General features: G+C 44.4%; 1 protein-coding gene across 1 annotated transcript in view; it reads left to right on the top strand.

Annotated features, from left to right (window-relative positions):
* Positions 1 to 15,790, top strand: part of PLXND1 (plexin D1) — a 313,125-nt gene that overhangs the window by 183,408 nt on the left and 113,927 nt on the right. The window contains exons 16-18 of the mRNA XM_086939243.1: positions 3,255 to 3,428; positions 11,590 to 11,680; positions 13,178 to 13,453. Coding sequence (XP_086795369.1) covers positions 3,255 to 3,428; positions 11,590 to 11,680; positions 13,178 to 13,453 — 541 coding nt within the window. The remainder of the gene's footprint in view (positions 1 to 3,254; positions 3,429 to 11,589; positions 11,681 to 13,177; positions 13,454 to 15,790) is intronic.

Genomic DNA, 15,790 nt, shown 5'->3' with positions numbered 1-15,790 from the left:
TAAATAAATCCTGAAGCCTTCAACGCCGTGCTTGGCATCCTGCATGCCACATCCTGGCTCACGCTCATCACTCCACTAACCAAACTCTTTTCATCTTTCTCAACCCTCCACATGCCTCCTCAAGGTTTCGGGCCTTCAAACTGCTCAGGCTCTTCCTATGGAATGGCCTCGGCGGTCAGTAACAAGGTCCTGGATGATACTGCTTCACTCAGCAGAATTCCTTCTGTTTAGTTGCCTTCCCTTAATAACCCTCTCCTCCTATTACACTTCTACTCCTTCCACTGATGCTCAGCTCCTCTTATTCTTCAAGACAGGGCTTCCTAGCACTGGATCTTAGACCCTCCCAGAATACCATGGCTGCCTATCCTCGACCCTGCCTGCCACAACTGGACCAATCCAGCTACTAGACCACACCTCTTTTTCACTAAACCCCACCTCCTATCATTAGACCACACCTCCACCCATAGTCTACCTCCATTCCTACTTGTCCTCACATTCATTTCCTTGTTACACTGCACCTCCTTGTGTTATGCATATCTTTGAAGCAGACTGCACCTCATTCTGCTTGATTCATGTAAAACAAAAACCTGTGATGTCTGTGTGCTAGTGCGGAGTATGCCCTGTTGTCTAGAGTCGCTGAGACATAGGTGATTATAAATTTGGGAAGTTGTTTGACATGGCCTCTCTTGTCACCCATTTAGCTGGCATGCTTCATCATAGAGCTTTTACTCCTCGCCCATGTTTTGCGCGCTTCGCAGGGTGTGCTCAACGTGTTCAGGAGCTCTGGAAATGCTCTTATTGTGTCCTTGTGTTGGTAAAGAGTGGGGCCTAGTTGTTGAAATTACCTGTGGCAGGCCATGCGAAATTTTGCATTAATGTCAACTAAAATCAAGAGGGTTGGGGGTTGACCATTCACGTCTTTCCAGCAGAAATATTTCCTGCCTTTCTATGCTTAATAAAGGGTCATTGACAGTTCATCGGTCTGTAGTCCCTTTTTAGCTACCTACCACTCAACTACGTAATTATGTGGTGTCTAGTTGTGTGGGGCAAAAAAGGATGGTAGAGGCGCTTATCACAGCTGTCTAGGGGTGTCACTGATGCTGTTATTATTTTTAAACCCGAATGAACCTGCGTGTTTCTTGGGTGGTCTGGCAGGGCGAGCTCACTCGAGTGCATGCCCTGCTTCCCAGTAGTGAGCTGCCACCGCCCAGTTTTATTCAACCACACCTCTCTCCACTAGGCCACACCTCTCTCCACTAGGCCACACCTCTCTCCAATAGGCCACACCTCTCTCCACTAGACCACACCTCTCTCTACTAGACCACACCTATCTCCACCAGACCACGCCTCTCCCCACCAGACTACACCTCTCTCCACTAGGCCACACCTCTCTCCACTAGGCCACACCTCTCTCCACGCCACACCTCTCTCCACTAGACCACACCTCTCTCCACTTGGCCACAACTCTCTCTACTAGACCACTCCTCTCTCCACCAGACCACACCTCTCTCCACTAGACCACACCTCTCTCCACCAGACCACACCTCTCTCCACTAGACCTCAATCCCTCTCCACTAGACCACACTGCTCTCTACTCGACCACACCTCTCTCTGCTAGACCTCAACCTCTCTCCACTATACCACACCTCTCTCTACTAAACCACACATCTCTCCACTAGACCGTCATCTCTCTCCACTAGACCACAACTCTCTCCAGTGGACCATACCTATCTCCACCAGTCCACACCTCTCTCCACTAGACCACTCCTCTTTTAACTAGACCACACCTCTCTCCAATAGACCGCAATCTCTCTCCACTAGACCACACCTCTCTCCACTAGACCGCAATATCTCTCTACTAGACCACACCTCTCTCTACTCGACCACACATCTCTCCACGAGACAGCAATCTCTCTCCACTAGACCACACCATTCTCCTCTAGACCACACCTTTCTCCACTTGACCACACCTCTTTTAACTAGACCACACCTCTCTCCACTAGACCGCAATCTCTCTCCACTAGATCACACCTCTCTCCACTAGACCACAACTCTCTCCACTAGACCATACCTATCTCCACCAGACCACACCTCTCTCCACTAGACCTCACCTCTTTTAACCAGACCACACCTCTCTCCACTAGTCCGCAATTTCTCTCCACTAGACCACACATCTCTCCACTAGACAGCAATCTTTCTCCTCTAGACCACACCTCTCTCCTCTATACCACACACCTTTCCGCTAGACCACACCTCACTCTACTAGACCACAACCTCTCTGTATTAGACTACACCTCTCGCAACTAGACCGTAACCTCTCTCCACTAGACAGCAACCTCTCTCCACTAGATCATACATCTCTCCACCAGATCACACCTCTCTCTACTAGACTACACCTCTCTCCTCTAGACCACACCTCTCTCCACTAGACCGCAACCTCTCTCCACTAGACAGCAACCTCTCTCCACTAGACCATACATCTCTCCACCAGACCACATCTCTCTCCACTATACCACGCCTCTCTCCACCATCCCACAACCTCTCTCCATTACACCTCAACTTCTCGTGCTAAACTACGCTTCTCTCCACCAGACCACACCTCTCTGAACTAGCCCACAATCTTTCTCCACTAGACCACACCTCTCTCAACTAGACCACGCCTCTCTCTACTCGACCATACCTTGCTCCACTATACCACACCTCTCTCCACCAGACCACACCTCTCTCCACTAGACCACGCCTCTCTCCACCATCCCACAACCTCTCTCCATTAGACCGCAACTTCTCTGTGCTAAACTACCTCTCTTTCCACTAGACCACACCTCTCTGAACTAGACCACGCCTCTCTCTACTAGACCACGCCTCTCTCTACTAGACCACGCCTCTCTCTACTAGACCACGCTTCTCTCTACTAGACCATGCATCATCCTGCCCTCCTAGTTGGTACTGCATACTCCTGCTAGATCATGCTTCCTTCCACTACATATCCCTATTCTATTCGACTTCACTGCCTCCCTTTAAACTCCATTTTCTCATAATACCCACATAAGTCCTCCCAATGGACAACCTCCTCCTCTTCACCTTCCACTAGACCATGCCTGCTCCTGGTAGACTAGCCTCCTTTCACTATCTCACGCCTCATTCCACTCAACCCACAGTGCAACAGTGTCAGTCAGTTTTGCGAGGAAGCCCTCTCAAAGGGAGAGGTCAGCCATTGAGTCATCCTTTAACCCCAACATTTTTTTTATCTACAGACGCACCGATAACAGCATCACTTGCACCATGCCAGGTATGGAGTTTCACACACCTGCGGCCGCAAGGGTTTGCGTGCAGCTGGACCAGAGGTCTTGCATTAATGCAAGCCTAATGTTCGACTACCGTAAAAACCCTGTGATCAACAACATCAGTCCAACCAGCAGTCATATCAGGTACTGGTCACTTCGCTTTCCTTCATTGATGAATTCCTGTACATTATTTGGTGACATTCAGTGCTCCACTAAAGAGGACAAGGCAGAACTTTAAGTTTAAGTTCAGTGGTCAGATACAGTAAAGCTTGGGCAGCAGGATCAGGAATGTCCCCCCTGCATCTTAAAAGGATGTGAACCCCTGCCCGGAGTGCCCAAATGCACGTGAAAGGGGTATCATGACTGCCCTGCCATCATACCAATCTAGAGGGTGCCTACAGGCCAAGGCCTGTCCCAGGGAATGTGATGCCAGCCCAGAACCTGTTCTGTGACCTGGAGGAGTACACCAAATGTAGAATCATAGGTGGCCCAGGACTACTGTCCATGCCCTGGGTTGACAAATAACTGGTTTTGGCAGTGTACCAATTTTTTGTGAATCTTTAGTATGACCAGACCATTCAATTTGTGGTAAGAGAGAGTGCAGTCTACTGACCATCAAGTTCTGCTATAATGTGAACCCCAGAACTTGTGCTGACATTCCATGTGCGTTTTGAGTACATGTGCCTGTAGGAGGACTGTGTGTGTGTGAGATGAGAGTCTGAGTTCTGGGATAGTCATGAGCGGATTTTGCGGATTGGCAATCCGCGAATTTGCGGATTTGCGAACTCGCAATCCGCAAAATCCGCGAATTCCCGCGAATTTGCGGATTTTTTTTTTTTTTGTGTTCGCCCGTGTTTCTGCCAGTTCGCGAGGGTTTTTACAATTTCGCAATTTGCGAACTTACCTGTCGGGTCGCAAGTTTTGCGAACTTGTTGTTTCTACGTGTCCAACCTGTTTGGGACACTCTTCTTCATCACTGCCACTCTCTGTCACCACTGCCACTCTCTGACTACTCATGCCACCCTCTGGCCCACCCATGCCACCCTCTGTTTCATCACCACACCCTCTGGTTGTCCAGTGTACATTATTTTCGGCAAAGCAAAGCACACCTTCCCTGCCTCAAGTGACCTGAATTAATTTGGGGCTGATTAATGTGTCACAGAATATTTTTTTAGCTGGCACCTGCTTCCTTAGTGCGCCCTGATTAGTGATCTTTTGCACTTGCTAAGTGCTTTCATTGTTGCAAAATTAGTTACAACACCTGCCCTGCCCCAACTGACAATAATGAATTAGGGGCTGATTAATGGATTTTAACTTCCAGCCTGGCTCCTGCTTGTCTCCCTTAGCTGTAATTCATGACCTTTGTGGCATATGTGTAACTATTCTGAGGTTCAGAGCAGGGTCACATAATAGTTTCAACTGGCAACTGAACTCTGGAGGGGCCCCTCAGGAAGCACTACAGGAAATGGCTACTAATGATGTGCCTGAACTTTTGAACCTGGTAAGTAGTTACTTTCAGTTTTGCTTAGATCGTATTTCTGCAATTTCGCACTTATTCGCGGGGCGCGAACTCATGCGAACAGTGCGAGCAGTGCGAGCAAAATCCGCTGCTCGCGGATTTGCGGATTTTGCAGGAAATTCGCAAATCTCGCGGATTGCGGATTTCCCGAAAATCCGCAAAATCCGCGAGCGGAACGGATTTTCCGCCCATGCCTATTCTGGGACCAGTGGGATCCATTTTAAATGGCACAAAATGGAAGCTGGATACAGTTTTCCCACACAGCAGCAGTTTATTCACTGTATTTGTGTGACTGGAGGGTGGAGACCCAGACACTGAAGTGAGAGAGGTTGGTGACAGGGCTGCTTTAAAGTGCTGCTGATTAGTTCTTCCTGAGCTGCATCTTTTGGTAGATGGTAAGGGTGAGGAGAAGACTGCAGTGTCTTTTTATTAATGGTGAGGACATTTCTAGGGAGGGCTTTCCCCTTTGTCTGTCCCTGATCACTGCTTCAGGAAGGCTTATAACTGCCAGGTGCAGAGATCTTACACTCCATTGTGCCCCCCCTGTTTATAGATATTCCTGCTTGGCGCCAGCGTCTTTGCTACCTGCTGTTAGAACCATCATCTTGCACATCTTAAAGAACATCTGAAAAATGGCACTTGAAAGAGAACTAGGGCAAACACTTAGGAAAACTTGCACAGTGGATCCACATCACCTGTATGAAAAATGACTATAAACGTGGGATTGAAACTGCCCCACTTGGTTCTAGGTCCACGTACATCTTGACCAAGCAACTGAGGGGCATATTACCAACAACTAGCGATATTTATCGCTAAGTAGGCTTAGCGGCAATTTTTTTATTGCCGTGCATCGCCGGATATTATCGCTGAGATAACGTGCTATTAGCAACGTTTATCTCAAAAGCGATAATATTTCCGGTGATAGCGGTGAAATCCGTGAATATCGCTCAGAATACAGCGATATTCACGCATTATCGTTAACAGGGTCTTAGCCATTATATACCCATCCCATTGGATATAATGGCTAAAAACTGGTCTGAGCAGGAGTTAGTTTTTGGAGATATTTGCACTTACCGCGAATATTTCCATTGCTACGCCTGTGTTGGTAATAGGCAATAGCGACGTTAGCGACTGCTTTCAGTCGCTAACAGGTTGGGTACGCCCACTTTGCACATCATTAGCGATAAATATCGCTGACATGCAAAGCGGGCCCCAAACCGCTCGCTATCGCCTACAAGCTGTCGCTAACTGCTATTAGCCACAGCTTGCTAATAGGGCGATAGAATTATTGCCCCTTATCGGCCGAAAACGGCTGCTAATGCGGCGATAATCACATATCGCCCGCCTTGGTAATATGCCCCTGAGTACTCTGGAGAGTACTTGAAAAGACGCTTTGTGACTAGGCCATGTGTCTGCATGGCAGCCGGTTCCCTAGAGGTGAAGGAGCATCACTTGAAGTCTGCAACATGCTGGAGAGGCCAGGAGTCTGCCTAGGCCATAGAAGCCTGCCTGTTCAGAGGGGAAAAAAGAGTGCTTGCCCTTCAGGATAAGGAAGGGTTCTGAAGGAAAAGCCATGCGTGTTTTCAGTCTATGGAACACCCAGACATAGCCGACTAGTTTCCTAGAGCAAAATCGGAGTCCACCCACATGTATTTATTTATTTATTTGAAGAGTTTTATATAGTGCTGGCTAGACCCGGAGGTATCGGAGCACTTTACATGAGGATATGGTTACAACAGAACAGTGTTACATAGTCACATTAGTTTCTAGAGCATAATATAGCATAGAGAAAGACAATGTTACATACATACAACCGTTGCTAGAGCATAAGATAACATAGAAAACAAGTCCTAAGGAGCATAGATGGTAGAGGGGGAAAAGTAAAGGGTTGGGAATACTTATCAAGTCAGGTAGACCGGTCATGGAGAAGAGTACTTCAGTGGATACCAAAAGTCAGAGTAAGCAAGTCGTAAGGGTTCCAGTTTTCTCCCAGTTCAGTTCCTGTAGTGAGCTGTATGAAGAAGTTATCCATCAGAGCATCAGCATGCTGTCCGGCATTTTGGCCACAGTCCCTCAAATGTTTGTTGCTGCCATCTAAGGTGTTCAATTAGGAGGACATGCTGCATCAGGCCAGGGGCTGTAAGTCCCAAAGACGAGTGCCTGCCTGCATTGGTCGGGAAGCGGCACCTGCTGAAGATGATCAGGCGTGATGCGCTGGTCCACGCCCGTGACTCAAAATGAGACCGCTGTCCATGATCCCTACTTTTCCCACGTTGAAACCCAGGGGGGAGAAGTGACTGACCGCACTACAATTTCACAATGCTCTTTAGCAGGTAACGCAGGGATGAGCTCATACTGACTAAGAGAGGTTGTATGTTATTACAACGAATTCCGTTGCAACGCATGCCTTTACCACGCATGCGTTACAACGGAATGCTATTTCAACGTAGAACCTTTTCCTCTCTTTGTTCGTGGTGACGTCGTACGTCGTTAAGAGGAAGCGGAAGTTTCTTTCCGTTTCCTCTTAAACGACGCTGAGTGACTTTAGGTGAGTTTCTTTTTTTGGGGGGGAGACCCCCCCAAGCCCCCTTTTTAATGTTAGCCTTTACTACACATGCCTTTACTACGTACCTCGTAGTAAAGGTATGCGTGGTAAAGTCTTTCGTGGTAACCACGCATGCGTTGTAATGCATGCGTGGTTAAGGTTTTCATGGAAACGGCTTCGTTGTAGAGGCTGTTTCCCACTAAGAGAATGTCCCTGATTCCTGCTAGAAATCTAACCTACCAATGTCAGGCCAAACTTTCTGGGCATTCAGTATACTTGAGAGTGATCTGAAGCTGTGCCTAACCAATGCTAGACCTGTATCTTTGCCTAATTTACTCTAGACATTGGGAACTTCCCATAAAGCGTGGGCGGAAGAGGGCACCATAGAGTGTAAAAGCACTTCCCTGGTGCTCATAGGTGAGGTTGTAGCCTTTTAACTAGTACAGAACGGGAATATCGTCGCAAAAATATCGACTTACCTAAATATCGCTGCAAAAATATCTACAGGAAGAAATATCGATGACAAAAATATCGTCTGACCAGAATATCGACAGACAGGTAAGTAATATCGTTAACATTAATATAGTTGTAATAAATATCGTTTACAAAAACATAGTTTACAATAATATCGTTTTTTAAATAATTATAAGTAATGTAGTGTTTTTAATGAATATTTGTAGTCAAAGTAGTATTTTTAGTAGTATATTATTAGTTAATAATGTAGTTTAAGTTGAGTTTAGTATTAATAGTTCTGTAGCGGGTTGTGGGTTTATAGGGGAGTAGGGTGGGAAGTACTTTAAATATAATGAAATAATAGATTAATTAATGTTTTAAATGAATATAAATAGTGTAATAAATAATAGTTAATTATTTTCAATTAGTTAATTGATTAATAATTATGTAATTAATTATGTTAATTTTTTAATTAATTTTAGGTGTGTGTACAGGAATTTTTTAGTGAAAATGTAGTAAATTAATTACAATGTAATTGATTAATTATTTAATTAATGATTACCCAAAAAATAATAATTATTGTTATTTTATAAATTATTAAATACATTTAGTAATTTTTACCCCTACGCTATCCAACGCTTTCCCTACTGTTGCACCCCCTGGAGTGGGAATAGTAATTTTTACCCCTACGCTATCCAACGCTTTCCCTACTGTTGAACCCCCTGGAGTGGGAATAGTAATTTTTACCCCTACGCTATCCAATGTTTTCCCTACTGTTGCACCCCCTGGAGTGGGAATAGTAATTTTTACCCCTACGCTATCCAACGCTTTCCCTACTGTTGCACCCCCTGGAGTGGGAATAGTAATTTTTACCCCTACGCTATCCAACGCTTTCCCTACTGTTGCACCCCCTGGAGTGGGAATAGTAATTTTTACCCCTACGCTATCCAACGCTTTCCCTACTGTTGCACCCCCTGTAGTGGGAATAGTAATTTTTACCCCTACGCTATCCAACGCTTTCCCTACTGTTGCACCCTCTGGAGTGGGAATAGTAATTTTTACCCCTACGCTATCCAACGCTTTCCCTACTGTTGCACCCCCTGGAGTGGGAATAGTAATTTTTACCCCTACGCTATCCAACGCTTTCCTTACTGTTGCACCCTCTGGAGTGGGAATAGTAATTTTTACCCCTACGCTATCCAACGCTTTCCCTACTGTTGCACCCCCTGGAGTGGGAATAGTAATTTTTACCCCTATGCTATCCAACGCTTTCCCTACTGTTGCACCCTCTGGAGTGGGAATAGTAATTTTTACTCCTACGCTATCACATGTTTTAATTAGTAATATATTGTATATTTTAATTATATGTATGTATTATTGTTGTTATATAAAGTAATGTGTAGAATCAATTTATATGTCCACATTTATTAAGTTTATAATTAAAAAGTGTAGTAAATTTGTTTTAAATAGTTAAAAAATAAAAGTAATGTAATGTATTTTGTTAATAGTACTTATATTTATTTATTATTTAATGTAATTTTAATTATTTTAAAAAGTCAATATTTTTTACATCTATATTAATTACAACGATATTTTGGAGTCGATATTTATGTACTTACCTGTTTAAGTATAGGGTGTCGATATTTTTGTAAACGATATTTTTACAACTATATTTATGTCAGCTGTATTTTTGTAATCGATATTTTAACACCCTACCCTTTTAACTAAACCACATTTTAAGAGTGTAGGGGCATATTATCAAGGGATTTATCTCCACTTTTTTGGCTTTAAAAGCCAAGAAAGCGGAGATAAAATTATCTCCCTATCAGCAACAGGGTGCTAACTAGCCCTGGGCGGAGTTGGCGGAGTGGGGCTTCGCGGAGCTACGCGAAGTGGGCGAGAAACTACGCCCACCTCCGCACTCCGCGTAGCCCCACTCCGCAAACACCACTGGCCGCCAGCCCCGCCACCCGCCTCCCTCCCGCCCTCCCTAAATACTTTCAAATAAAGGAATGAAATAATTTAAAAAGCACTTACCTTGCCCGCCGCTGCCCGCCGCGTCCCCGGGGCTCGCTATCTTCCGTCTTCTTTATTAATGCGCATGCGCGGACGGCCGCGCATGCGCATTTTCTCGTGAATCTGCGGAGCGTGCGTAGTGCCGCCTGGCTACGCCAGCTCCGCAAAATGCGGAGTAGGCGGCACTACGCACACTCCGTGCACGGAGCGTAGCTGGCCGCCCACCCCTAGTGCTAACACGCAAATTCGCATGTTAGCACCCTTTTTCTCTACACTTCCCCTTGCATCTCTAATGAGATGCAAAGGGGGCGTTCCAGAGAAAAATAATAGGAGAAATGTTGTTAAGCGACATTTCTCCTATTATCAAGGATTTCGCTAACCCTGTTAGTAATAAAAAAAAGCAGCGCTAACCGCGGTTAGCACTGCTTTTTTTACACCTGGTATTTTCCTGACTTAGCCATGATATCCTATGGAAGGTGGATATCATGGCTAAGTTTGTGAGCCCCTATTATCAAGCTAACTCCAAACTTCGAGAGATTATCGTTAGTTTTCTAGCGATAATCTCTCAATTGGCAGTTAGAGCGAGGATTTTTATCACTACTGAGATAAACCTTGCTAATAGCAAGTTATCTCTGCGATAATTTCCGGCGATGCTTAGCGTTAAAAAATTCGTTGCTAAGCATCGTTAGCGGTAAATATCGCTAAACGTTGGTAATATGCCCCGTAGTTTTTTGTTTAGCTGTTAGATTGCATTTTTTTCTTTATAACTAAAGATAAGCACCAGGCTGGAAAATAAGCTATTGTGTCTGTTGTTTGACTTTTGAGTTCTTAGCTCTTGTTCCCTGTAATGCCTCCCTGCGAAGCCTTTGACGGCTCGCTCTCGCTACCCTCAGAGTCAAGTGCGGAAAGGGTGCACTTGTCTCAGTTTGCAGAGCCATACTAGGACACCAGAGGCAAATGTTATGTGCTAAATTATATCCATTTATAGAGCATGTGGCTGGACCCAAGAGGGCTTCGCAGCACCAGTGACCACAACTACCATGAATGTAGGCAATTGACCCCTGTTTCCCATGTGGCCCTCCAAAGGGGACATGACATCCACTGTACTCTGCTCTAGGCACTTTTACTGCCCATCCAGCCCACCACATCTTGTAGGCAGCAGACACTATATCTGTTGACATCAAAGGCCAGGAAAGACTTTTCAGGGTTTATCTCATGCATTGTGAACCAGAGGTAACTCATGGAGTGTGTTGATCTGTGTTCCTCAAGCTTGTTTGACTACGTCCATATGATGTCAAGTAATAGTTGTACAGATTATTTAAAGCTCAGTGAAACATCTTCACCTATACTTAAGATAATGAAAGAAAAAAGGGTCCTAAATTAAAGAGACTGGTGTGAAGTGGGAGCAAGAGGGGAAATATGGGTTGGAAAACAATATGTTCGTGATGTTATGGTATAGTGGAGGCCATTGTTATAATGTTTTGTGTTATAATCTTCTTTGTTAAAGGTGTTAGTGAATTTACAGCCAATCATTGTCAGTGTGACTCCATGCTCAGGATATATTACTGAACATCCATGGTGCTTTTGCATCACTGGATCATTTTAGTACCCAAGACTCATGGCTGCTCTGCCCATCTTAGAATATGAGATGCAAAGTAGCTGCAATTGAGAGGTCTGGGGGTGTCCAGACAAAAGGAGCCATCTTGAGATCCTCAGGTGCTGATTGGTGCAAATTCTGCAGCTCTATTGTGACACGCTTCTCTTGTTCCTAGTGGCGGGCGACTCATCACTCTGGAAGGGGCCGGATTTGACATGATACAAAACATGTTCATGGTGGTTCACGGCGTGGGCAAGGAATGGACGGTAAGTCTGGTCTGTTCGCACCTGGGGGGGAGGGGGGGGTGTTAACACACAGAGCACTGCCATGGGACGACAGGCTCAAAGAGGGGAAGGGCAGAACATTTCTCATGAGTTCAAAGTTATCAGAGAGGTCTGTAATTGTTTGTCTGCCCACCCATCCACCTTTCCTTCTTGTCACAAGTCCATCTATCCATCTCTATATCAATTATTCATTCAGCCATCCATCTATCTGTCTATGTATCTATGTATCTATCTATCTATCTATCTATCTATCTATCTATCTATCTATCTATCTATCTATCTGCCTGTCAGTCTGTCAGTCTGTCTCTCAGACTGCCTGTCGGTTTTTCCATCTGTATGTACACCTCTCAGAAATCTGTTTGCTTGCTTGCCTGTCTACATCCATCTATCTTCCAAACTCATCTATCCCTTCATCCATGACCCTAACAGAACCAAATAAGGATAAAGTGAAAAGAAAATCAAATAATGGAAGGAAGGAAACATTTGAGGGCAACACAGTGTTTGTTGGCGAAACAAAGGCAAGCGCCTCAGTGTCTATGTCCAAACCCACCAGCTGCTGTTCGCCCTTTCCCGCTACCTGCCTCTCTAGGTCTCTCTGTAGATATCCTTTTATGCATCCTTCACCCTATCACTGGCCCAACCAGCCAAGACATGGCAGTGGAATACTTCAATGGCTTCCCTTGTGAAACTAATTCCCCTGTGAAACTTCCACTCACATTTTTCCACCTCCCATTTCCATTCTGAAACTGGATTTACTCTTGATCACCATAGTAGTAAATCTCTGTCTTTTTTAAGGGTTTGAATACCTTCTAGCTGGTGAGTTGGGGGAAGTTCCAAATTATCTAACACATCCCCACCCTGTAGCATCCATTCCTGCCCCTGAGAGATTTACTCCTGTGGAATATTGCACCATATTGGGGTAATAATATTCTTTGATAAATCACTTTACTAATGCAATTTCGTTGATTTTGTGAATCACAGACTATATTCTTATGTGTCAGTTAGCCTCCAAGAATGAAATAACCATGGTCAAACGCAGACCAGAATTAGTGCTCTGCCAAGTCAAAAGGACTACTTGGACTACTTTTGGTGGTCAATAAGTGGGTGGGTGCTTACATGCTACCCATTAATTATATTTATGTGACAACATTGAAGGACTGGCAATAGTCTTGATTCTGCAGCAACCAAGAGACCTCCTTGGGTGTGTGCCTTATAAGTGTGGTATATCAGTCATCAGACACACCTTGCCTGTCATTGGTGCAAATATGGTAACAGTGGAAGTTTCAGATTCAATCAGATTCATAAAAGAACACGGGTAGATGGGAGGCTACACGTTGACAGCATCTTGTCCCTCTTTGAATGAACTCCAGAGACTCCTACATCCCACAAACAGCATCCCAATCCTCCGGTTGATTTTGTTGTGTATGATCAGTGCCTGATAGTTCATTGTCTTCCTAAAACAGTCACTTCTTCTCCCAGAGTTGTGTGGTGGTCAGTCCTTCTGTGATCACCTGCCCATCGCCAACGGCTTCAAGCAGTACCTCTGGGGACCAGCCGGCCCTGGTGGACTTCTACATGAACGGAGTCCTGTACCAGGATGAGAAGCCCAAGGCTGAAGCGTACATGTACCCGGCAGGAGAGGCCAACAGCAGTAGGTTCCGCATGGATTACCACCCGGACCCACAGATCTACACTGCCAAAAAGGAGAAGTGGATCAAACACCACGTGGGAGAGCCACTGACACTTGTTATACATGTAAGTGTGTGAGTGACACCCACTTCTTGCTTCACACAAGTAAGTGTATCAATGACCCTCATGGGAGTGACTCACACAAGAGTCTTAGAGGGTATTCCACCTTAATATTGACTCCAGAATATTGCACTAGCAGAATATTGTGCTAGCAGAATATTGAGGATCAAAATATTGTGAAGGTAAGTTTCTATAGATAAGAATATGTTTGCTTTACTGATTTATATACCTACAAGGTACATAGATGTGGAGTTGAGAATAGTAAATCTATCCTTACCCACATGCATTTACTGGGGAAACAACACTTACAACGCAACTTTTACAAGGCACTACCTTTACAACTAAACTTTTACAACGCAACATCCAATCCAACGCATGCCATTACAACGCAACCGTTACAACGCATGTCACTACAAGGCATACCACTACAACGCATGTCATTACAACGCAGTCATTACAACGCATACCATTACAACACATACCTACACTATCCAACACTTACCCTACTGTTGCACCCCCTGGAGTTAGAATAGTAATTTTAATCCCTACACTATCCAACACTTACCCTACTGTTGCACCCCCTGGAGTTAGAATAGTAATTTTTACCCCTACACTATCCAACACTTACCCTACTGTTGCACCCCCTGGAGTTAGAATAGTAATTTTTACCCCTACACTATCCAATACTTACCATACATGCTATGTAATGGTTTGCGTTGTAATGGTATGCATTGTAAATGTAGTATGCGTTGTAGTGGAAAGCGTTGTAAAGGTAGTTTCAAAGAATTCACTGTAATGGCATGCGTTGTAATGGAATGCATTGTAATGGATGTTGTGCTGTAAAAAATGCGTTGTAAAGGTAGGCGTTGTAAAAGTATGCGTTGTAACGACATACATCCATTTACTGTGTTAATATTTTGTCGTTACTATTTTCACTTCACTATTTTGGTAGCACACGGTTTCTGTTGTCAATACTTCGACAAACACTTGTCTTAGATACCTTCACTCAAAACTTCAGTCACACATTTAAGTTTATCATTGATCTTGCTAACGGCTTCAGTCACACATGTGCCTTAAATCACACTCTTGGCACACATGTAAATGTCATACATGTGCATCCAGGACTTCAGTCACATATCTAAGAGTGTCTGAGTGTTTCAGAAGCCCTAACTAATAGCTTTAGTCATACATGCAAGTGTATGAAAGGACACCACTTGCCGTTACAACTGTGAAGTATCATGAACCATCACTCACACCTTTAGGTGTAGACGTCAGTCGCAGCCGGTGCAGGTAAAAGTGGTCGAGTGGGGGGCAGGGCTGGAGGAAAGTCGACAGATGACAGAATAGGGAAAATAAAATAAAATAGTAATAAAACCACTTACCTTGCGCTCGCCGCATCGCCACTGCGGCAAGCGCAAGGTAAGTGGTTTTATTTATTTTATTTTCCCAATTCTGTCATCTGACAAGAGCAATGTAGGGGGTTTTATTTATTTGATTTTCTCAATTCTGTCATCTGACGAGCGCAAGGTAAGTGGTTTTATTTATTTTATTTTCCGGATTCTGTCCTCTGTCGACTTCCCGGCCCGGCTGTGCCTCGCCCCACCGCTCTTACCTGCACCGGTCATGACTAGTAGACATGTTATTGACCTCGTTCAGTACTTTAGTAGCACATGTGTCATTAACCTGCACTCATGGCTTGAGTCACATAAGTGCTACTGACTATCATTCAGTTTGTATTATCCGTCACAACACACATGCTTTATTTCAGGAGGGGCCCTGCAGCAGAGATGGGAAGCTGAAGAGCAGTCTAAATCTTATCTGCCCCCTGGAGGCTGGATCAGGTTTCTAGGGAGACCTTACAACTGTTCCTCTGATGAAACCATGAGATCAGCATACAATCCCTAGCAATGTACTTGTTTTGCAGTAAAGTGAACCAATGTCTTTGACAATGCACACGAATAACAAAACAAACATTATTGATTTTTGTATACAATTTATGTGTGAAACAAAGAATTGAATGTGCCAAAAAGTATGATGATTTTGTGTAGTTTTCAAATGTAAAATAGTCCCTCATGCATCCTGATGGATTATTATTTGGTGTGGGCGACTGCAAACAATCACAACCCTTGACAGGGTGAACCAATAATGTCACCCAAAGAATCTGAGCTAATCCACCAACTAGCTATCTCACAGAGCAGACAGGCTTAACCTGGAGTGAAGTGTTAAGTATTTATGCAGTATCCAAACAGTAATACATTTCGAATACAAAACAATAAACATCTCAAACTGAATTAGAAAGATAGAGTAAAATGTAATAAACAAAATAACAATAAAATGACAAAA

The sequence above is a fragment of the Lissotriton vulgaris genome, chromosome 9 (assembly GCF_964263255.1).
Source record: "Lissotriton vulgaris chromosome 9, aLisVul1.2, whole genome shotgun sequence".
Lineage (NCBI taxonomy): Eukaryota > Metazoa > Chordata > Amphibia > Caudata > Salamandridae > Lissotriton > Lissotriton vulgaris.
Note: the sequence above shows the minus strand (reverse complement) of the source record. Positions and strands in the feature narration are given on the sequence as shown.